The sequence below is a fragment of the Borostomias antarcticus genome, assembly GCF_949987555.1.
Source record: "Borostomias antarcticus genome assembly, chromosome: 28".
NCBI lineage: Eukaryota > Metazoa > Chordata > Actinopteri > Stomiiformes > Stomiidae > Borostomias > Borostomias antarcticus.
In genome coordinates, this window is record NC_140261.1 from 4273184 (window position 1) to 4297056 (window position 23873).

The 23873-nt window shown below is 49.1% G+C and overlaps 1 protein-coding gene across 1 annotated transcript in view; it reads left to right on the forward strand.

Moving 5' to 3' along the window:
• The window catches only part of diaph2 (diaphanous-related formin 2), a gene marked incomplete at its 3' end in the record, with an annotated part of 387717 nt that overhangs the window by 288237 nt on the left and 75607 nt on the right, over positions 1-23873 (forward strand). Inside the window, exon 25 of the mRNA XM_084459450.1 lies at positions 11229-11353. Within this exon, the coding sequence (XP_084315576.1) occupies positions 11229-11353 (125 nt within the window). The remainder of the gene's footprint in view (positions 1-11228; positions 11354-23873) is intronic.

The window sequence follows — 23873 nt, forward strand, 5'->3', positions numbered from 1 at the left end:
CCTACCTCACCTACACCTCTAACCTAGCCTACCTCACCTACACCTCTAACCTAGCCTAGCCTACCTCACCTACACCTCTAACCTAGCCTAGCCTACCTCACCTACACCTCTAACCTAGCCTAGCCTAGCCTACCTCACCTACACCGCTAACCTAGCCTACCTCACCTACACCTCTAACCTAGCCTACCTCACCTACACCTCTAACCTAGCCTAGCCTACCTCACCTACACCTCTAACCTAGCCTAGCCTACCTCACCTACACCTCTAACCTAGCCTAGCCTAGCCTACCTCACCTACACCTCTAACCTAGCCTAGCCTACCTCACCTACACCTCTAACCTAGCCTAGCCTACCTCACCTACACCGCTAACCTAGCCTAGCCTACCTCACCTACACCTCTAACCTAGCCTAGCCTACCTCACCTACACCTCTAACCTAGCCTAGCCTACCTCACCTACACCTCTAACCTAGCCTAGCCTACCTCACCTACACCTCTAACCTAGCCTACCTCACCTACACCTCTAACCTAGCCTAGCCTAGCCTACCTCACCTACACCTCTAACCTAGCCTAGCCTACCTCACCTACACCTCTAACCTAGCCTAGCCTACCTCACCTACACCTCTAACCTAGCCTAGCCTACCTCACCTACACATCTAACCTAGCCTAGCCTACCTCACCTACACCGCTAGCCTAGCCTACCTCACCTACACCTCTAACCTAGCCTAGCCTACCTCACCTACACCGCTAACCTAGCCTAGCCTACCTCACCTACACCTCTAACCTAGCCTAGCCTACCTCACCTACACCTCTAACCTAGCCTAGCCTACCTCACCTACACCTCACCTACACAGTTCTAGTATATGTGAGGTTAGTTCTCTATGTGGTGAGTAGAGGGTTAGTTCTAGTATATGTGTTGAGTAGAGGGTTAGTTCTAGTATATGTGAGGTTAGTTCTAGTATATGTGTTGAGTAGAGGGTTAGTTCTAGTATATGTGAGGTTAGTTCTAGTATATGTGTTGAGTAGAGGGTTAGTTCTAGTATATGTGAGGTTAGTTCTAGTATATGTGTTGAGTAGAGGGTTAGTTCTAGTATATGTGTTGAGTAGAGGGTTAGTTCTAGTATATGTGTTGAGTAGAGGGTTAGTTCTAGTATATGTGAGCTTAGTTCTAGTATATGTGTTGAGTAGAGGGTTAGTTCTAGTATATGTGTTGAGTAGAGGGTTAGTTCTAGTATATGTGGTGAATAGAGGGTTAGTTCTAGTATATGTGGTGAATAGAGGGTTAGTTCTAGTATATGTAGGGACTAGAGGCTTATTTCAGTATGTAGTGATAAGAGGTTAGATTTAGTATATGTGTTGAGTAGAGGGCTAGTTCAGTATGTGGTAAATTGAGTCATAGTCAGTAGCCCCCCCAGCTTCAACAGGACACAGAGGAGGGACTCACCACTGTTGAGTCATGACATACTCTCAGTGTTGTCATGCCTCTTGCACCACGTCACACATTTGCAGACTTTTACTCATAAACTTTGAGGTCCCAATGATTTATTCTGCTTGACCCAGTTTCTGTATCTATTTTCAGAGGTGGATCAGCTGAAATATTGCTGGAGTCAGGGACAATAGCATTGTGATTCAAACCAGAAGATATCTAGAGCAGATAGCTGATTGAGAGGCATTGAACAATTACCTAATTTTCACAAAAATGTTGCTAGATTTCCATTACCACAGGAAGGAAATTTAAAACAAGCATTATTCTCTCATCAAAAGTTTTTCATTCAGCATTAGTCTGTCTTCTGTCTTTTTTTTTTTAGGGAAATTGAAAATGCTCCCACAACGAAATTGGAAATGATAACTCAAATGTAATAACTTTGCACTCAAATGATTCTGTTGAATCAACAGATTGGCCAAATGATGTTATAGAACAGCGAGGAGACGAGTGGGACTCCACTGTCTCTGCTAAAAGAAAAAGGTGTGAGTCAATTACTGTAACTTTGAGAGACGCAGGGTAAATATGTCCATATAAGGTGAGTTCCTCTGTGTGGCAAGTGTCGTCTCACAGAGGGAGCTGTTGAGCTAAGAATGAGGACAAATGCCAAATGGGAAACAGGAGAAAGAGAGAGAGAGGGAGAGAGAGAGAGAGAGGGAGAGAGAGAGAGGGAGAGGGAGAGAGAGACAGAGAGAGGGAGAGAGAGAGAGGCTAGTGGGAAAGCGACAATTGGGAGAGAGAGCGAAGGCGAGATAAAGACAGCAGGAGAGAGGGTTTTATAGACCAGTCGCCTTTCTCACTGACTAGCAGTCTGACCTCGTGCAATTGTGAGGGACAACTGCCACCAGCTTCCAGATAAGATAAGATATAGCTTTAATGATTGGCCGGGATGAGCCTTTGGCTGAAGGCGCTCCCCATCAGCCATAGCCCGTCGTGAGGGGAGGGTAGGGGGTTGTCCATGACTTCAGTTTCTTCCTCATCCTCCTCTCCACCACTACGTCTAGACTGTCCAGTTGTTGCCCCACGACAGAGCTGGCCTGTCGGTCTGTTTGTCTCCGCGGTCCTGATGTTACCTCCCCAGCAAGCTACAGTAAAGAACATGTGTGCTGGCTACCACAGACTGATAGAACGTCTATCAGCCTGCTACTGTACATCGAAGGACCTGAGCCTCCCGAGAAAGACCAGTCCGATCTGTCCTTTCCTTTCAAGGGCCTCGGTGTTGTCTGACCAGTGCAGTTCGTTGTTCAAGTGCACTCCCAAGAACTCGTCCGAGTCCACCATGTTAATTTCCCTCCCCCTGGATGGTGGGAGGTAGAGCGAACGAGTCCAGTAACTTTCCCTGGGTGTCTGTCTCATGACTTAATGGCAGGCAGCGCAGCCAACGGAGTGTGTCCCTCACCTGAGGTGTGAGGTGAAATAGCCTCGGCTATGTACGCCATAACGCGGGGACTTTGAAGTCGTGAATGAGCGTGGATACAGGAGTCAACCTTGCCACCAGGCTGCCAATACTAACGTCTCCATTCTGGTCTCTCACTTCTCCCGGCTCTCTTCATGTCCTTTCTATCTCTTCTAGAGCTCGCCAGTGGATTAACAACAATGCCGTACACATTTGTTGAAGAAGAATGGTTCTATCCACTGAAATTGTATACGATATGTAAACAAAGGTTGATACTTTCAGTAGAATGATAAATGACTTAAGGACAAGGGTTGAATCGTTGCAAATTGTGGAGCGGAACACAAAAGCATTGTTTCATCGCCAAAGGGCGATATGTGTAATTATTGACTGTCTAAAACATTCAATGAAATCATTGAACCAGAGACCACCTCTACTAAAGGGAAAGGGACTGTTTAGTACGGAGGAATGTTAGGTATCGATGAGACACTGGCGGTACCACATCCGCAGGCCTCAGGGTGGTGAAGAGAGATTGTTTAGAGGACAAAGGTGTGTGTTTACCTGAAAATATCCCTTGGCCATCTGTTACTCCCATGTTTCCCGGTGGCTCACTGCCTGCACTCTCTCTCTCTCTGTCTCACCATCTTGCACACACACACACGCGCACGCACACCCAGCACACACACACACACACGCACACACGCACACACACACACACACACACACACACACACATACACACACACACACACACAGGCTCCTCAGGCTGACATCCCCTGTTTAATGTGCTCCATGTTGTGCTGTTTCTCAGGACATGTCTGGCCTTCCTGCTTCCTGTTCCATTATCCTCACACCTCATTGGCTGTTTGTCTGACATCAGAGACGGACTCTGTGGGCCTGTTGATGTATCAAAGCGGAACATGTCTCCACAAAGTGAAGTGACGATCTGCTTCAGGCAATACTTGAAGAACAGCACAGTTAGTCAATTGGCACATTATCTAGGTTGTGTATGTGTGTCTGTCTTGTGTGAGCCTGTGTGCTTTTTGTGCGACTGTGTGTGCCTGTGTGTGTGTGAATGTGTATGACTGTGTGTGTGTGTGTGTGTGTGTGTGTGTGTGTGTGTGTGCATGTGTGTGTGTCTACGTGTGTGTGCGTGTGTTTATGTGTGTGTGTGTGTGTACTTGTGTGTGTGTGCGCGCGTGTGTTTGTGTGTGTTTGTGTGTGTGTGTGTGTGTGTGTGTGTGTGTGTCGGGGGGCAGCCGTTCATTTTACATCTCCAAGGATTTATTCTTTCTTCTCTTTCTTCCAGAGGGCAGCCATCCATAGCGCTCATACACACATAGTGGCCCTGCGTCTCTCCCTGATTGACTTCCACACACTTCCATGGGAATAGTCGTCACCCCGGGTCAATGTCTAAACTTTCTCATGCATCAAAATGTATTATAATTGACTCCATTTGTGATTCCTCTGGAGATCTGGCGCTGGCTGCAGCCCTGAATGCTGCCAAAAGCAATAATAATTCACAGCCGTGACTGTGTTGAATGTGGTCTTCTCTACCCATGATGGCGGTGCATTGTCTGGCCCTGGTCTGATAGCAGCCATGCATTCATTCTTTCACCTGGTTATCCTCCTGTCCTCTAGGGAGCGCTGCGCCTTTAGCCTCGAGTTATTAAATACATCGTTGTTCTGTACGTGAGGTCTGTCAAAGAACCTGTTGTTGGAACCATCATGCTCTAGTGTTCCCAAGCTGTGACTGTGGGTCTGTCCCAATTCAAGGTGTTGCATCCTACCTAGGTCGCGTCCTTTAGTGCCAGGTAGGCCGGATGTAAACGTTTTGTGAAATGGGACGGTCTAGCCTACGGAGGATTCCCAACTCGTCATTTTGTTGCCTAGGCAGCCCCAAGCGAAAAAGCACAAAGTGGATGCCCAATGCTGACGGCAGGTTGTTATGGAAACACCACAGAAAATGCCTATCTAAATCGTCTATCTAAACTCGTAGATACAGGTGTAATTTGGATAAAGTTTCCATATATTGGGATTCTATGGTGGTACTATCAGGCATGACATTTTAGTAAAACGTAATAATATTAACATCAAAGCGGTTTAAAAACATTTTAAAATCCGAGCAATGGCGGTTGGTATAGGAATTCATCCGGACCGAAAGGCATTCTGGGAGGGAGGCCGGGAAGGCAGGCCGCGAAGGATCCATCAGCTGTATCCTTCAAATTCGTCAAAAGTAGGCCGCATTTGTGGGCTGCATTCGGAGGACTCTTCGTAGGCTGAATTAATTGGGACAGCACTTGTCGCCCTGCTGTGACTTAGCAGCCTTCAAATCCGGCCTAGGTAGGATGCAACCCTTGAATTGGGGCAGACCCTGTATGTTAAGGATGCAGGAGGAAGCCAGAGGAACAGTCCTCTCATTCTAATCATCATTATCTATAGTTTCCAGCCGTAAGGCCTGACGTGGGCTTGCCATATATTTACCATTACTTATAGTACACTAATATGATCATGCTTTGAGCTGGTTCGCTCAATGTTGAACTCATGCATGTGAAAGTGTTTAAATCCCCCATCTGTTCATTATACATGTTGATGTTAATCGTATAGCTCTTTGTTAAGACTTTGTTATGAACCGTGAATGGATGGAATATGTTCTCTGTGCTTCAGCAGAGATTTACAGATTTAGTGGTTTATCATCACTTAACAATGCCCCTCGTTTATGCAGCATATTCCAACCTTAAGGTTTGCCGCGCACAAACACCACACACACACACACACACACACACACACACACACACACACACACACACACACACACACAAATCCTCTGATATAATCAGTAAATGAATCCTTAATTATGATAACACTTTGTTAAGTGTAGGATTTGTGGAAAATTCTAATTAAAAGAGGAAGTGGAGCGAAAGTAAAATAGGATTTCCCCTTTTATTTCCATCCGATTAAAAACAGCATTGAGCAATTGTAATTGCTTCATAGTGTATATTGTGGATTTGCATCATCTCCTAGTGTAATTAATGAAATTGCTCTGTCAACTATAGCCCATTGGTTTACTGTGTGATGTTGAAATGTCGGTCATTGTGGGGAGAAGACAGGACCACCGGTGCATTTATAAACTATTGTACTTGAGAGAACATCAGCAGCATATTGCTTTTGTGTGTAATAACACAAGAACACAGAAGTGACGCTAACATTTTCCCCTTCAGGAGTATTATTGGGAATCACGATACAGGCATAAAAGTACACTTAAAAAAAGAAAAGGGAAAAAAAAGTCGATCACTCAAAGCGTTGTTTATTGTCCGGAGTTAACAGTTGTGCTGCAGACTTTTCGATACCTGTGTTTTACCGTACTCGTACTGTACATGTAAATGGCCTCTTCTGTTCTGTCGGCGACACCCTTAAAGATCCCTGGTCTCTCTTGGCTTGTGTTTCAGCGTCTTGATATTTCCAGGTAATCAGAAGGAACGATTTGACTGCCTTGTCACCGCAGCGGTGTCCCTTTCACCCTCCCTGTAACGGGAGAGGCTTTGATTCCCGCTGAAAGGGGGACATCTTATTGTGTTTATCCTTTTGCCTCTCAATCTATGACTGCATCCTACTGCATCCCCCCCCCCCCTCACACACACACACACACACACACACCTCATTTCAGATTCACCAGTTAGATGAATAAAAGCACAACACATTTCTGTGACACCTCAGATACACAAGAGCAAGTCTGGTTAGAAAATAACAATGTACTGTAACCAGCAAACGGTCTCCATAATGTCACGCAGCCATGTGTGATACGGCCGTCCAGTTCTCAGGGTCTGCATTTTTTATCAGATCAATAGTCAATTTCAGCGTGTTGAGCTGAAGACCCACGATGGCGGAGTGGACTTCAGCAGACCGATTGCTTTGTGGTCATATTTCGAAAGCAGCCGTTTCAAGGTTGTCGCGGTTTTTGGACACCCCAGTGTGGCACAGTGCATGCGGAGTGGGCCGGGCTGGAAACACGGAGAGGTTGGATCGGGAGTTAATAAGATGGAGCCGGGGTGAATCGTAAGGGAGCAACGGAAAGGTCCTCACTTTTGGGGGTCTCTGGAGCTTGAAACTCATTTTACATTTGATTGAGCCCCCCCACACCACCCTGCCACACACACACACACACACACACACACACACACTCTCCCTCTCACACTCAGACCGACTTCATTTATCTGGGGAAGAACAGTGAAGTCCACTATGTGCGAGCTAATGAACCTGGACTAATGGGCGGGGTGGCGTGTTTTATGGCGCTCACTCGTACCGTGTACATTCCCCGCCTCCCTTCACCCTCGCGCTCTCCGGCAGCGAGTCGTCATTTGTCAGGCAGATAGTTGGAATTTGAATCGCACAAACATATCTTAATTACAGTTTGTCAGCTGAAATGAATGTGGTGCGGATGGGGAGCGCCGGAGCTACGGTATAAATCTGAGTCCCGGTTTCTCCGCCAATCAGACCTTCCCCACAAATGGCCTTCACTTCGCTCGCATTCCCCCGCAGTATTTATGCCTCGCCCTGCGCTTGCACACACACACGCACGCACGCACACACACACACACACGCACACACACACACACACACACACACACGCACACACACGTACACACACGCACACACACATACACACACACACACACATGCACACACCCACGCACGCACACACACACGCACACCCACGCACGCACACACACGCACACACCCACGCACGCACACACACACACACGCACACACACAATGCAAATATACACACACGCACACACACTCATGCTTACTTTTCTGTAGAGTTGACTTCATACATGAATGACCTTCTCTTGTGGTTTTATGTTACATTTGCCTTTGTTTGCACAAGTGAACAGATTATTTAAAACCTGATCCTTTCTACCACGTCCGAGGCCATTTTCCAAATAAATCTCCATTTCCTTTGTAACCTTTGACGGCGCAGCAAGAGCACGGAATAAAAGATCGCTATTGCCGGCCCATAAATCCTCATGGAAAATGGTCCTTTCTAACAAATGACTGAATATAACGCTGACATCCGAACATAACGATGACATCTTCACATTACAGCCGATGATTTGGTATTTTGTGTTGCACATCTTCCCGCTTTTATGACGACCGGGTACTTTTTTTCACGGCAGTTTATTGTTGGAGGAAATAGGGCCAGGCTTAATGAAATAGTCCTTGTCTGTGGAAATGAACACTCCTCAGAGGGCTAGTAACACGCTGCCCATCCTAAAGACGCTGTAAATCTGAAAGGTGTTGACCGCGGTCGAGTTTGTCTTAACGTATAACTCGGCCATTATCACGACGAGAGACTCTCTCTCGCTCATCACATTGGACATGCATAAAACGTGATGTCAAAACACGTGACGTCATCAAACACGTGTCTAACCTCCATAAACACGACGGCAACGACTGTTATAGTGTTGTGGCACACTGCAGCACACATTGTTTAAAGGATAATTGACATGATTTGCTGTGTGTAAGAAGTTACCTAGAAACAAACGGGTCCTTATGCAGCTCAGAAACACGGATATGGAAACATCCTCTGGATGTCGTTAAAACACACCAGTGGGTCTGGCTGACAGCAGTCATTAGGATAATTAGACTAGTCCCAGAATCCCTTTCTCTCTCTGAGGGGGGAGGGGGTGGAGTACATAGCTATCTCGCGCCCGTGTCGTCTTCCCTCTCCCGCTCCATGGGAAATGTGCAATCAGAAGATACCAGCGTCGCTTCAGTCGCACCCTGAAAACAGTTTTATTTTTGTGTTAATTTTACTAATGATACCCCAAAAGAATCCCTGTCTGCTCCGTTCTGAAGAGGCTCTCCCTCGTCGCGTCTCACTATTAAGCGAGAGGAACGGCAGTTGTAGTCATGCATATTTATTTCTTAAAAGCTGCAGCTGACCTATAACAGCCCCCTTACTTCTTAAGTGACTTCAAAAGATGCATTTACATATTTGTTTGGAGGCCTTTGTTGTTTGCATAGAGCTTCCCTCTCCGCCACGGCACATATAGTATGTTGTGATAACTTTTCACACTAATGGGCTGCGAAGCCGCTAGAAACTTACTTTCTCGGTACGATACTCGGTTCTGCTTCGAAGTTCTAAGCCGCTGCTCTCCGGAGTAATTCGGGCCCCTGTACCCTCTCTGTCTAGAGGGAATTTCACACACGTTTTGTAAGCCCCGGTCTGTGAGAACGGTTCGCCGTAGTCTCATTTCATCCCGTCGCTGCGAATGCATCTCTCGTCCTCGCAGCCTCCTTCGCGGGTCCCCTGTGTCTCGGCTCCTTGCGGCCGCCAGCCCCGTCGTGTCCTCCTCCGTCTGGCTGTCCTATCAGCCGGCGGCGCTGTGGCCCGGCGCCCGGCGCTCGGGCCCCGTGAGCTTCCCCCAGCTCAGCGGGAGTGATGAACGCTTCCCAGGTGTGATACATCTGTGCGGATCTAATCTATCCGTCTCCGCTGTCTGTCGCCCCCCCCCCTCCCCTCGCCCCCCCCCCCCTTTATTCTTCCTCCTCGGCTCTCGGCGCCGCGCTGATCGCCGCTGTCGACCGCTGCCGTCTCTCAGACGCCCTATCAGAGCCGAGAGAGTCCGGAGACTCCTCCTGGCCGTCCCTGTGGCTGACCCCTGACCCCTGGCTCGGTGCTTATGAACAGCGGGGATGGGTAACTCCCTCGTCGCCGGGCTCCCCTCCGCCCGAGCTGCTGCTGATGACTCTGACCTCGCCCCGCCATATTGTTGCGCCAATGGCTAGATTGATTTGTTGACGGGGGTGTGTGAGTGTGTGTGTGTGTGCGTGTGTCTGTGGCTTGCGTGCATGCGTTCATGTCTATGTGTGTGTGAGTGTGTGTGTCTCAGTCTGGCCTTACATGTGTTTGTGTGTACTGTAAGTGCTCAGTCTCTCTCTCTCTCTCTCTCTCTCTCTCTCTCTCTCTCTCTCTCTCTCCATCTCTCTCTCTCTCCATCTCTCTCTCTCTCTCTCTCTCTCCATCTCTCTCTCTCCATCTCTCTCTCTCTCTCTCTCTCCATCTCTCTCTCTCTCTCTCTCTCTCCTCTCTCTCTCTCTCTCTCTCTCTCTCTCTCTCTCTCTCTCTCTCTCTCTCTCTCTCTCCAGTCTGATTGTTAGAGAATAGGAGGTGACCCTGAGTTGATCTGTGTCACAGAGAACGCCCCTCTCTTGATTGGCGGGGGGGCGGAGGGGGTGCAATAGGCAACAAGAGTGCTGTTGAGTGTGTTGTCTTTTCCTCCCCTAACCCTTTCGTATCGACCACGGGCTCCGAAAAGCAATTGAAAATGAAAAGTGGGAACATCGCGACGAGCTTTTGAAGCTTAAAGAGTTTGAGGAGTTTTATTACGGGGTGAATACTGGCGCTCGCGAGAGGCCGTCGAACATGAAATTTGGCGCTCGATTTGTTCCCGCGAAGGTTGATCTAAATGGCAACGGGGAGCTTTGAACTAGTTGCGATCGAGCCACTTTTATTGAGGACCGTACTTTCAACACCCCGCGCCTTTGATCTTCCTTCCATTTGCCAGGCTGTGTGATCTGGCTGCCGCCGCCCCCCCCCCCCCCCTGTCCAATCACACTTCACGGAGGTCACACTTTTTTCCCCCTAGCAGGCACGATTCATTAAATGGCTGTATGACAACCGTGGAGGATAGTCAGACTAGGGATATTATAATCGACACGGCCGAAACGGTTCTCCCTCCCGAGGGTTCTGTGTTTGAGTTCCTCCTGTCCTCGTGTCGCCCCGGTGGGGAAGCGTGTCTGTTTGTCTGAGTGTCTTTTCAGACACCGGGGCAGAGTTGTAGCAGAGTCGGCGACCGCCTCGCACGGCCGTAGTCGGGAGCGTGCGTGTGTGCGCTCGTGTCTACAGTACGCGTGTGTTCGCACCGCGTGTGTGCGTGCACATCGATAGCAGCGAAGCCCGTACAGCGGCGCTAACACGGCGGCGCCGCCACGCCACTGTCCCGTCTGATCCCCCAAGACCGCGCCGGCTCTTTGAAGTCCCCACTTGAAAGGAACTGATCTGAATAGTAAGAGAGAGAGAGAGAGAGAGAGAGGGCAGTCCAGAGGAACTCTGTAAACAGTGATTACAGACTGATTAATGAGCTCCAGCCACACACGCTCGCTGGCTTTCTAGGCCACACAGTACTGTAGGCCCAGCTATTACCAGCCATGCTGTCAGAACGTATAGGGCCATAGTTAATTAATTGTACGCCACTTTCAGAATGCAAAACTCGGCCCAACACCCGGTATGGCTCGTCACTTGTCACTAACTGGTTTTATGTCGATGTTCGGTCTCTCTTTTCCCCTCAGTGTCGGCCGAGATCCTGAAGGGAAGCCTGGGCACCATGGAGCACCACATCCAGAGGCTGGAGAACGACATCCAGAACTTCCCCAAGACCGACGACCAGCAAGATAAGTTCGTGGAGAAGATGTCCATATCCTTTTATGGCGGTGCCTCCCCCCCCCTTCGCTGTACGTTTCCTGACCCGGGTCTGAGGGGATGGGATGTGGCTCGCCCGATCGTCGGGTTTCGCCGTTCGCCTCCTCTCTTCTCCCCCTTCACCCCGGAGCTATTTTTATCTTGCTCTCCACCCCCACCCCCCCCACCCCCCCACCCCTCATCCACCCACTCCCTGGGGCTCGCTCTAATGGGGGCTCCCTCCACCCACACTGACTTATCATCCCTTCTCTGATTCCATCTCCCGACCGGCCAGTGGACCTTCTCCACACAACCATCTGCGAGCGATCACCTCTCCTGGCTCCTCTCCTGTTTCGATAACAGAGTGCTTTCACTTAAACCCAAGCGGTTCGGCTCCCCGATTGAATTAGCTATGCCTGAGCACTTCTCCGAGTCCATTTTGAGGGGGAAAGGCGCCTGAATGTGTAGGTTTGTCTAGATTTCTGGCACCTATATGGACATAATACTCTCCCTCGCGTTGGCTGAAATAGACTTAAATATCGATAGCCGGCGGCCATATTGCCTTCTATGGGTATCTGCGCTGTAAAACAAACTAAGACTTCCCTCTTAGCGTGATTCACTGCTTTTATTAAGGACAGCCAGGATCGCTCCGGGGTAATTCATCAAGTCAAGAGGTGTCCCATAGGCCCAACGCTCACACTTCCACAGCGTTTAACCTTTATTTTTTTTCGGCCTTTGTTAGTCAGCGCGGCCTAAATTTCAGATTTATGAAGGCTTACTTTGCACTTTGGCTGGCGTACGAGTTATAGCCTCCTGACGCATTAGCAAGCTGCTCCCATTCAAAGGGGGGGGGGGGGCGGGGGCACTTAAATTTGGGGTAATTAAAAGCTAGCCGGGGGGGGATCTCCCCTCCAGCTCTGAACCTCCGACCCCCCGCGGTGTCAGCATCGATCCCCCGGCGGCTCCTTGGAGGGCGGAGCCTGAGTGGGAGGGAAGGGAGGGGTGCAGACGTACTGCAGCAGTGAGAGAGTGAGAGAGTGAGAGAGAGAGAGAGAGAGAGAGAGAGGGGAGAGAGAGAGAGAGAGAGAGAGAGAGAGAGAGAGAATGGTAATGCCTCCCTCCCTCCCTCCCCGTCTCACCTGATCAGGTCGTATATGACCAGGTCCATTTGTGGTCACCGCCTCGTTTTGTAAATGGACGGCACTTATATGGAGTCCTTATCCAAAGCGCTTTACAATGGCCTCTCATTCACCCACTCACTCACATTCACACACCTATGGCCTCTCATTCACCCACTCACTCACATTCGCACACCTATGGCGGCCAGCTGCCGTGCAAGGTGCTAGCCTGCTCATTGGGAGCAATTTGGGGTTCAGTGCTTTGCCCAAGGACACTTCGACGTGTGGACAGGAGGTGCCAGGAATCCGACTCGATGTTGGAGAATAACGGGGTGGTTTTTACCTCCATTTTGAACCGGTCTCCATCTCCTCAGTGCGGCTGACAGGAGAATGTAAATGCAGCTGTGTTGGGTCTTTTGCGGATGAGGGAGGAGCTGTACTTACCTTTGCTAGGACGAACGTCAAGACTAGTTTCCTTTGTGCAACGCAGGATCGATGAAGCGTCAAGGTGATTTAAATGGAAAACACATCTGTGTCAGTCCATCCTGCTCCCTCGCTCGCTCTCTCTCCCTCTCTGTCTCTCTCTATCTCTCTCCCTCTTCTCCTCTCTCTGTCTCTCGCTCTCTATCTCTCTCCCTCTTCTCCTCTCTCTGTCTCTCACTGTCTATCTCTCTCCCTCTTCTCCTCTCTCTGTCTCTCACTCTCTATCTCTCTCCCTCTTCTCCTCTCTCTGTCTCTCTCTATCTCTCTCCCTCTTCTCCTCTTTCTGTCTCACTCTATCTCTCTCCCTCTTCTCCTCTCTCTGTCTCTCACTCTATATCTCTCTCCCTCTCCTCTCTCTGTCTCTCACTCTCTATCTCTCTCCCTCTTCTCCTCTCTCTGTCTCTCTCTCTCTATCTCTCTCCCTCTTCTCCTCTCTCTGTCTCTCGCTCTATATCTCTCTCCCTCTTCTCTCTCTGTCTCTCACTCTATCTCTCTCCCTCTTCTCCTCTCTCTGTCTCTCACTCTTTAGCTCTCTCCTTCTTCTTCTCTTCCTCTTTCTCTCTGTCTGTCCCTCTTCCTCCCTCTCTCTCTCTCTCTCCCCGTCTCTCTCTCTCTCCCTGTCTCTCTCTCTCTCTCTCTCCCTCTCTCTCTCCCTGTCTCTCTCTCTCTCTCTCTCTCTCTCTCTCTCTCTCTCTCTCTCTCTCTCTCTCTCTCTCTCTCTCTCCCTGTCTCTCTCTCTCTCTCTCCCTCTCTCTCTCCCTGTCTCTCTCTCTCTCTCTCTCTCTCTCTCCCTGTCTCTCTCTCTCTCCCTGTCTCTCTCTCTCTCTCTCTCCCTCTCTCTCTCAACCCCCCCTCCTCCTCACTCCCTCTCCATTCATCACCACATCAGTCCCTCTCAGTCCTCCTCTCAGCCTCCAGCGCTGGATGTGACCTGTGTTTGACCTCCCCGGTGGCTGACGCAGTGATGCGCTCCAAACAGCAACAAGGCGCTCGGAGGCCGTGTCTCCTGCGCTTCCCCCCCCGCCGCCGTCCATCCGGATGACGGGACGCCAAAAGGCGGTCCCCGCCGCTTTCGAAAACAAAAGACACTCTGCCGCGGCGCCTAGGGCTCACCTCCTCTGGATGCGCGGGCCGAGCCGGCTTCCTCTCGCCATTCATCATCCCCGAACCTCGAGCAGCGGTCCGTTTAATTATACCGGTCACACACATCGCCACTTTCTGCTTTGGCCTCCCTGAACCTGCGGGGGATTGGGTGGGGGGGGAAGGGGGGGAGCAACATGACCAAGCACATCGGCGCCGTGAGAAGCCGTGTAGTCCTAGCACACTCAATTCAAAGCAAAATTATTAATCGCATTAATTGCGGCCTTTTGCGATTAGTTAATTGCGGAGGTCGTAATCGCGATTTCGATTAATTCACGATTAATTGTGCAGCCCTACTTCGGCTCAGACGTAACGCTTGTCCATGTAGCGCAGCACGCCGAAGCGTGTGTGAGTGACTGCGTCCGCCGCCATATTTATTTTGGTTTGATATATCCTCGCTGGAAGGTGTAGCGAGACGAGTCAGACCATTTTAGACGGCTCTCCGCGGGGGGGGGGATGCCCGTGCCCTGAAACATGACCGACCAAACAACGCCAACAACGTCGGCAACGAAATGAAAGTCTGCCGTTTCATAGCTGACTGACTTCTCCTTTTCCCTCGAACGTTCCAGCTCAGTGGCGAATGATCTCCGCGTGTGTGTGCGCTTGTTTGCTTGTGTGTGTGTGTGTGTGTGTGTGGTGCAATGCTTATTTTCAAACCTCTTCATACAGTATTATGTATTTACACCAGCAGTAGTTGCAGTATCCTCCCTAGCACATTCATCTTGCTCTTTCAGACTGAGAACGCAGCTCGGCGGAAGCTCATTTAGGCTTATTGATACATACATTTCTCCCCCTCTCCTTCCATTACTGTAATGTATGCAAATGACTAAATGGGCTGTTTGTTCAGCAGTGTAGTGATCCCTATCTATCAGAAGTAATGGGAGCCCACAAAGGCGTGGCATTGAGGCACAAGTCTCTGGAGACCCCTATTTCACCAGCTAGGCTTTTGTGCCCCCCCCCCGCCCCCCCAGATGTATGTCTGTTGGGTATGGAGGATTGGGACCCGGTGGGGGGTCTGTCGACCGGGGGGCCGTGCATACCGCTAATGGGAGATCGAGGGGGGGTGCCGATAAGAGGCGGGTCCTGGAGTCTTGACTGATGTTCCTTCCTGTCTAATAGATCAGCCCCCGGCTCAACCGACCCCCCCTTACTCAACGGCATAATTCAGAGCGCTGATATTCAGTTGAACCTTTCCGCTCCCAGAGGACCTAAGACCGTGGAAAGCGCTGCATGGTATTTATTTATGTATTTATTTACTTATTTACTTTAAGCCACCTCATACATTTCCACCTGTAACTGTGTGGTCTGACCACATGGGGCAGTAGTCCTGTATGTTAACTACACGCTACATACGTACTAGTAGGATCTCTACAACAGTGTATGCAAACTCTACACCATGTGAATGAAACGATCGCCGTACTGTATTATATCAAGGCATACAAGGAAGTCAAATTACAGTCAGTCAGTCATGTAGCAGACGCTTTTATCCAAAGCGACTAACAATAATTGCATTTAACGTAGGAAAAGCCAATGTACTACTACTTGCCAGAACTCACAAGTGCATCTTCTTTCTAAAACAAGTGACGAAGAGCATAATCAAGTGCTGAAGGCAAAGTGCAAAAATAGCAATCTAAAGTACAGTGCAATACAATACAATACAATACAAATGTTTTGTCCTCAGAAGTCCTGTGCTAGGAACTGAATATTGACAGAATATTGACATTCCAGAATGTTCTTCCATGTTCCATATGGAGGCTGTAGCACATTCAAGATCTGTGTGTTTGTCATGCATATGGTTTACACATACTAGGAATTTATTTAGGGTAATGGTGCATCATACACTACTGGAGACGACATCAGAAAGGGTGCAGGACAGGACAGCGCAAAGACAGGACATGACAACTACAAAATACAATATAACCAAATAAATGCCGTGTCCAGCAGAGGGGATGTCCTGTAGGGAATAGGTAGATGTTCCTAGCATGGAGGAGCTAAGGCCGTGATATACTTGCGTTCGCGTACGCAATATGGCTACCAGGCGTATGTTGCGTTCCTTTGGCGCCTTGGCTGCAGTTGGTTGTGCAAGTCCTCAGAAATTAATGTGCCACAAAATGTGATGTACATGCTGGCGTACGCACTGTTAAACAGCAAGTACCGTATATCCAATGTTTTAGCCTCCAGGCTGGTGATTCTACCGAGACCTCTCTATCTCTCTCTCTCTCTCTCTCTCTCTCTCTCTCTCCCTCTCTCTCTCTCTCTCTCTCTCTCTCTCTCTCAACACACACACCACATGACTACACTTTGCGAGTGTGTTGTGGTAACTTGGCGAGCCCAGATTAACTGTAATACTGACCTCATGACTTCTGCATTGACATAATGCATTCATGCAGGTACCACCTTGTATTGTTCACAGAGGTTGTTTGATTTAGGTCATATCTATCTATCTATCTATCTATCTATCTATCTATCTATCTATCTATCTATCTATCTATATATCTATCTATCTATCTATCTATCTATATATATTTGCTTCATATATGAACATATAGCGCAGGTTACTGTATGTATTCCTGTATGTACTTCAGTAGGCGAACATATCTTCTTTAAGCGATGGCATTTTACTCTAATATCTCTCTCTCTGTCTCTCACTCTCTCTCGATCTCTCTCTCTCTCTGTGTGTGTGTCGCTGTCTTTTGGGTTAGTGCAAAAAAGTCAAGCATCGAAAAGGCTTGTCTTGTTATTGTTATATTTTGTTTACTGTAGTCAAATATGGTTGTTTTTAATAACATTTAAGTAAGCACTGTCAGCCGTGAAATATGACACTTTTTTTTTCTTCCAAAAAATGCACCTTTAAATTATAAATATTTGGTAGAGTAGGTCTATTCATTTATCATCATGTACATCTGTTTATGTTTGCACACGTGAAACCAGGTCAACACACCGTGGTGACATTTCCCACAGCGTACTGTTTACCTCAGCAATGGTCCCTGTGTAGATTTGTTTTCTTTGCGTGCCAATTAATTCATATTTGCAGCCCAGAGAAACCATGGAGCCTTTTAATTAACCCCCAAAAATGTTCTTAAAAGTGTGTGTGTGTGTGGGGGGGGGGGGGGGGGGGGGTAAAAACAGGACACACGACATTTTGAGTCCACTTCTGTCAAAGCCTGTCCATCAATACAGGAATGCAACTGCCAGAAACGATAGCCAATTCTCAGTCACCATTATGTCGCATTAGAGACTCAGATTTTCATTTAAAAATGTCAGCACACTGTCCGTCTGAACAGCCAACATCAGCTCCGAACGATTGTTGTCATTTTAATCATGACAATGGAGAGGAGGAGTCGGGTGAAGCAACAGCAGGGAGAAGTGTGTGATGATGTCGCCGTCTTACCAGGAATTCGTGTTTATTGGAAAATGGCAGCCGTGGCCATGTGTTTACTGTGATATCGTTTTGCATATGCTAATGCTCGTAATTGCCTTGATCTGTGTCTGAGTAGGGGGATACTGTACGTCTGAAGGAGAGCGAGGGAACGAGGGAGGCTCGATGACGGCCTCTTCAAGTCCCATTTGAACAAGCTGACAATAGAGCACAACGAGCTTTCATTGTGACATGGCTGTGTGTATACAGTACACATATATATAGTAATGATTCAAACGATATTTACCACAACGCAAATGCCAGTGATGATTCATGAATAATGCATCTTGATTATTAGTTGTAATGGTGTGGTTAAATGGATGCTAATTTCAGCCAGACATTGACTTGATTGACATTAACACAGGAAGTCACCAGGAAGACAGTGGAAACAACCTCATTGGCCGAAGGTTTACAGCGCCACATACGAAGCATGTTGGCATTAGTACACCATATACTCATGCTGCAGCGATGGATATAACAGGAGATGAAATGCATAGGAAGGTGGTTTGATACTGTAGGCGGATTTATACTAAGTATTTGCCTTTGGTTTCCAGAGACCGCCTCTTCCCTAGACAGCACGAGTGCAACAGTGCAAATTCATTTCAGCTCGTGTTCACGCTGTTTTGTTCCATCTTTAGTGTTAGCCTTTCGCTGTCTTTTCTCATGAACTTCTATTATCAGACAGACGACTGAACGGATCTTGACATCAAGCCTTGCGTGGCGTTTAGGAATGGAATGCTTAACTCCCGAGAGGGAATAAAGAAACAGGTAAAAGGCAACGAAACTAAATCCCTCTATCTGGGTGTTTTCTTTCCTCTTTGTAATCCCGGTACCTGTCCTGATCGTAACCTTTCAGCTTTCTTGCCTAGAATGAACCTAACCATCTCTCTCTCTCTCCCTCTCTCTCTCCCTGTCTCTCTCTCTCTCCCTGTCTCTCTCTCTCTCTCTCTCTCTCTCTCTCTCTCTCTCTATCTCTCTCTCTCTCTCTATCTCTCTCTCTCTCTCTCTCTCTCTCTCTATCTCTCTCTCTCTCTCTCCCTGTCTCTCCCTATCTATGAATATGAATATATACCTACAGTATCTATCTATCTATCTGTCTATCTATCTATCTATCTATCTATCTATCTATCTATCTATCTATCTATCTATCTATCTATCTATCTATCTATCTATCTATCTATCTATCTATCTATCTATCTATCATATCTACAGTGTATATATCTTATCTATCTATCCATCTATCTATCTATCTAACAGCTATCGTAACTAACAGCTTCTTAATTATCCACTAAATAACTTAGGGGAGATGGTTCCAGAGAGTGGGAGCTACATCTGCTACAGATGGACCTGAGAGATCTCACTGATCTCACTGTGTCCGGGGGACCTAATAACTCAGCTAACGTGGGCCCAGCCTGTGTGATCCCGTGGGCCCAGCCTGTGTGATACCGTGGGCCCAGCCTGTGTGATCCCGTGGGCCCAGCCTGTGTGATCCCGTGGGCCCAGCCTGTGTGATACCCTGGGCCCAGCCTGTGTGATACCCTGGGCCCAGCCTGTGTGATACCGTAGGCCCAGCCTGTGTGATACCGTGGGCCCAGCCTGTGTGATACCGTGGGCCCAGCCTGTGTGATCCCGTGGGCCCAGCCTGTGTGATACCGTGGGCCCAGCCTGTGTGATACCGTAGGCCCAGCCTGTGTGATACCGTAGGCCCAGCCTGTGTGATACCGTGGGCCCAGCCTGTTGGGGCTTAATAGGTGAATAAGATACTTTTCAAATCAATGCTGCAGTCAGTGGGTAACCAGTGGGTGGCCCACACCGGGGTTATGTGTGACCTGGCGTGTCTTGTTTAAAAGTCTAGCATTTTAGACTGGAGCCAAGAACAGTGACTCAGGGTGGGGGGGGGTTGCTATGTTTGTTATTTGAAAGATTAGATTTTTTGTTAGATTTGATTTTTGCTATGTTTGTTAGATTTGATTTTTTGCTATGTTTGTTATTTGAAAGAAACTGGATTGTCCCACTTTCTTCACAGGCAATCCAAAGTTAATATGCTCATGAAAAAAGACTCGTACTGTAGGTATTGAGAGGCTTAACCTTGGCGGCTAAAGGACCAGAGCACCGCTGTATTTGATCAGACATCCTTTCAGGGCCGGCGATGAGGACTTCTGTCTTCTCAGGGTTAAACCGGAAGAAGTTATATAACATCCAGTCCTTGATAGCTGTTAAGCAGGTGTGCAAGGTAGAGCGCTTAATAAGGTCATTCCGTCTGAATGAGAAGTACAATACAGCTGTGAATCATCAACATAACAATGATAAGAAATACTTCAATCGACTAATTAAAACAGCAATGGTAAGTGTGTAGAGGGAGAACAGAATGTGAGCAGGGATTGAACGCACAGGTATAGATCAGAACACATGAGTAGATTTATTCATCCACAACCCACACATTTTGCTGAAGGCTACTAAAGAGAACGGAGTGGTCAGTCGGGTCAAACGCTGCCCTTAGGTCAAGCAGAAACACAACAGAACTCTCCCCAGCATCAGCATGCTGCCTGGAACTTATCAAGGTATTGTTATGTAGGACTATATCTAATATAGTGAATATAGTATAGTAATATAGTAATAATACAGCTATATAAATAAACTAAAAAAAATAAAAACTCAAAACGCATTGTGTTGCCTCTGGGTCTGAAATGCGCTATACAAATAAAGCTTTGATTGATTGATTGATTGATTGAACTAGTGACGAACGGGGACATTTTTAGCATGTCTCTGACAGTTCTATTTCTCTCTGTACAAAGTTTGAACCATTGAGTCTTGAGTCCCCATGTCAGTAGTGACACTCTCGCTGAGTAGGACACGTGTCTCGCTTATTATCAGAAGGAGATCCCGATTTGTCATCGTCCCTCGTGTGGCGTTAGCGCCGCCGTGGCCACCGGACAGCGGGACATCTCAATCCGCGCGTCGTTACGAGGGTGAATTCCCCGGAAATTCCCCCAATCAGTGTCTTGTTCGCGTGGAACGCAGGGGTGTGATGTGGCAGGTCCATTAGTCGGTGGAGCGGTCTGACAGGCCGCTCGGCCTCTCGTCCCCGGGGGCGAGGGGCTGGGGGGAGGGCCAGAGAGACGGAGCACATTCTACTAGACTACCCAGGCCTCACTCGCCCTCTCCTGGGCGAGCTACGGACACATCCCGCTAATCAAGCCTCAGTGCCCTACCGGTCAGGGGACTCTGGGGAAGTTGACCCCCCCCCAACCCAGCCTCGGTCCATTGGGATCCAGTCCCACGCCCCCCCCCCCCCAGTCCCATACGCCTTGGAGTTTGTCACCGAACACGGGTAGCTGACATGTCACCGTGTCTGCATTTGGATGAGAGGGTGTTCCTCAAACAGTCACGCCAGCCAGTAGATTTGATGGCGTTAGTATTGGGGAGGTGATGTTTTTCTCAGTTTAAGCAGTGGAGGTTACAATCAGGCATATATGTGACCACCACTGGCGGTTCGGTCCTGATGTAAGCCACTTTTCAGTTTTTTTTACAGAAGTGTAAATTGTAAGCTTTCAAATGATGTGCCATACTGTACATTGAAATCTGCAAATATTTGAAGAAGATATGCTTCTGTGAATTTTGGTACATGCTCACTCTTCTCAGGACATCGACTTTTGATGACAAAATATGACTATTTAGTGAAGCTTAAACTGTTGTTTGATATATTGAGTGGGTTCTTCGCAACTTACAGTTTTGTAATATAAACAAAAAGGAAAACAGTAACAAAAAAAACACTGCCTACTGTACATCAGGACCAAACCTCCAGTGGGGGTCCCATACTGTATACTGGCCTGGCTCACTTTACTCCTCATTATTCACCCTCCTCCTGCTCCTCCTCCGCAGGAAGGTTAGCCTGGTCTCCCTCAGGAAGGTTAGCCTGGTATCCGTCAGGAAGGTTAGCCTGGTATCCCTCAGGAAGGTTAGCCTGGTATCCCTCAGTGAAGGTTAGCCTGGTATCCCTCAGGAAGGTTAGCCTGGTATCCCTCAGGAAGGTTAGCCTGGTATCCCTCTGGAAGGTTAGCCTGGTCTCCCTCAGGAAGGTTAGCCTGGTATCCCTCAGGAAGGTTAGCCTGGTCTCCCTCAGGAAGGTTAGCCTGGTATCCCTCAGGAAGGTTAGCCTGGTATCCCTCAGGAAGGTTAGCCTGGTATCCCTCAGGAAGGTTAGGCTGGTATCCCTCAGGAAGGTTAGCCTGGTATCCCTCAGTGAAGCCTGGTATCCCTCAGGAAGGTTAGCCTGGTCTCCCTCAGGAAGGTTAGCCTGGTATCCCTCAGGAAGGTTAGCCTGGTATCCCTCAGTGAAGCCTGGTATCCCTCAGGAAGGTTAGCCTGGTCTCCCTCAGGAAGGTTAGCCTGGTATCCCTCAGGAAGGTTAGCCTGGTATCCCTCAGGAAGGTTAGCCTGGTATCCCTCAGGAAGGTTAGCCTGGTATCCCTCAGGAAGGTTAGCCTGGTATCCCTCAGGAAGGTTAGCCTGGTATCCCTCAGGAAGGTTAGCCTGGTCTCTCTCAGGAAGGTTAGCCCGGTATCCCTCAGGAAGGTTAGCCCGGTATCCCTCAGGAAGGTTAGCCTGGTATCCCTCAGGAAGGTTAGCCTGGTATCCCTCAGGAAGGTTAGCCTGGTATCCCTCAGGAAGGTTAGCCTGGTATCCCTCAGGAAGGTTAGCCTGGTATCCAGTGGCGTCAGCGGCTCCGATCTGCACCTCGTTACTCTCCCGAAAGGCCCAGGCTCATCTCTGGGTACCAGACAGAGCCCCGTCGCCCCCCCCTCATGTTTCCCAGGCTCCCTGGTTTGATGCAGAGCCCTCCCCCGGCACTTGTTGCCGAGAGCTAATCCTGCGCCAGACACCGGCGGTCCGTGCTCGTCCTCCCTCCCCTCAGCTCGCCGCCCGCGCTCTCCCAGCCGTCACGCCTCGTCAGCGCTTCCCTCCGATGTCCTCACGGAATCCCTCCACCTCGCCCTCGAGTCACGGCCCCGCCGACGGCAGGAGATTCAATCCAAACGTAAACGGAAGGGGAGACGCTACGGTGGGATTTGTCGGCCAAAGGAGAGGCATAACAGTTTAATCTTTGTTTATGTTTTTTGGTGTGTGTATTTTGATAGCACACGACAGCCCTCTGGGAGGGGCGCGGTATCGCTAAGGAATCGTGTCTCTGTGAAAGGTACTTTGGTACGCCGAGCAGATGGCTCTCGAGATGGCAGCGCGCGTCACCGGTAATACCCATTGTCCCAATTCACTTTGAAAATGACGATAATCATAGAAAACCAACTGCTGAAGCCCACGTGGTTATTTATAGACGTGTACTTAACGCCGGCCGTTGACGTACCGCCGACACGGCGGACATTTATTCCCGTGTAGACGGGCGCTTCGCCGGTGGTGTCGTTTATTGTGCTTTACCGCTGATAAGCGGCGTGGAGCTGCGCCCGGAGCTCCGTGATGAAGAGGCCTGCGTACCCTTAGCCAAGTTGCCGCGACGCACCCAGATGAAAGCCACTCTAAAATGTAAATCAAACGAATGCCAAAGCATTTTCCTCACGTGTCTTTGTGTTTTGTTGTTGTTGTTGTTGTATCTGTTTTCCCCGCTGACGGCGTCGTGGGAGTAAGCCTCGTTACGCCGCGCGTCTGCGCGCTGAGCTGTAGCCCGGGCGCTCGCCCGTGAAGGATCGGCTATCGCTCAGCGACCCCGGGGCGTCTCACCTCGTCTTGCTCGTAATGCGCCCACATACCACCATTAGCCTGACGTATTGACTGCATATATGCGCACTTTAAAGCAATTAGGAGCGTCGTTATGCAAATGAAGTGTACTCATTACCGAGTTGCTAAGTGATTGTGAGATACATCGTCGACATTAGCCTCGACTCCCCGGGAAGGATTTGGTCCTAAAAACGGGGAAAGGAGGGTCGGCCTCTGACTGAACACAGTATATGAAGGAGGAGGGAGGCAGTAGGCCGGGCTTCTGTGTGTCTGAGCGAACCCGAGAGAAAGTGAGAGCAAACGGGAGCTCTAATTAAAATGAATCTGCGACAGCCAGGAACACTAACAGTTACAAACTGCAATCTGACTGTTATCAACGAGAGGGAGTGGGGGGGGGGGGGGGGGGGCGTCCATTAATTGACAAAATTAGGTTCATCAATCACGCCGGGGGAGGAGGGACGGGGGGCGAGCAGAGATGGCCGTCGCCGCTCTATCCTGTCAGCGACGCCCGCGGGTGGGGGGGGAGGGGGGGCGTGACGTTGGCGAGGACAGAGTTGCGGCGGCGAGAGAGTCACGATGAGGGCTGGGAGATAACTTTTTCTCCCCCCCCCCGACCCCCCCTCGCTCTTTCCTTTCCTGTACCCCGT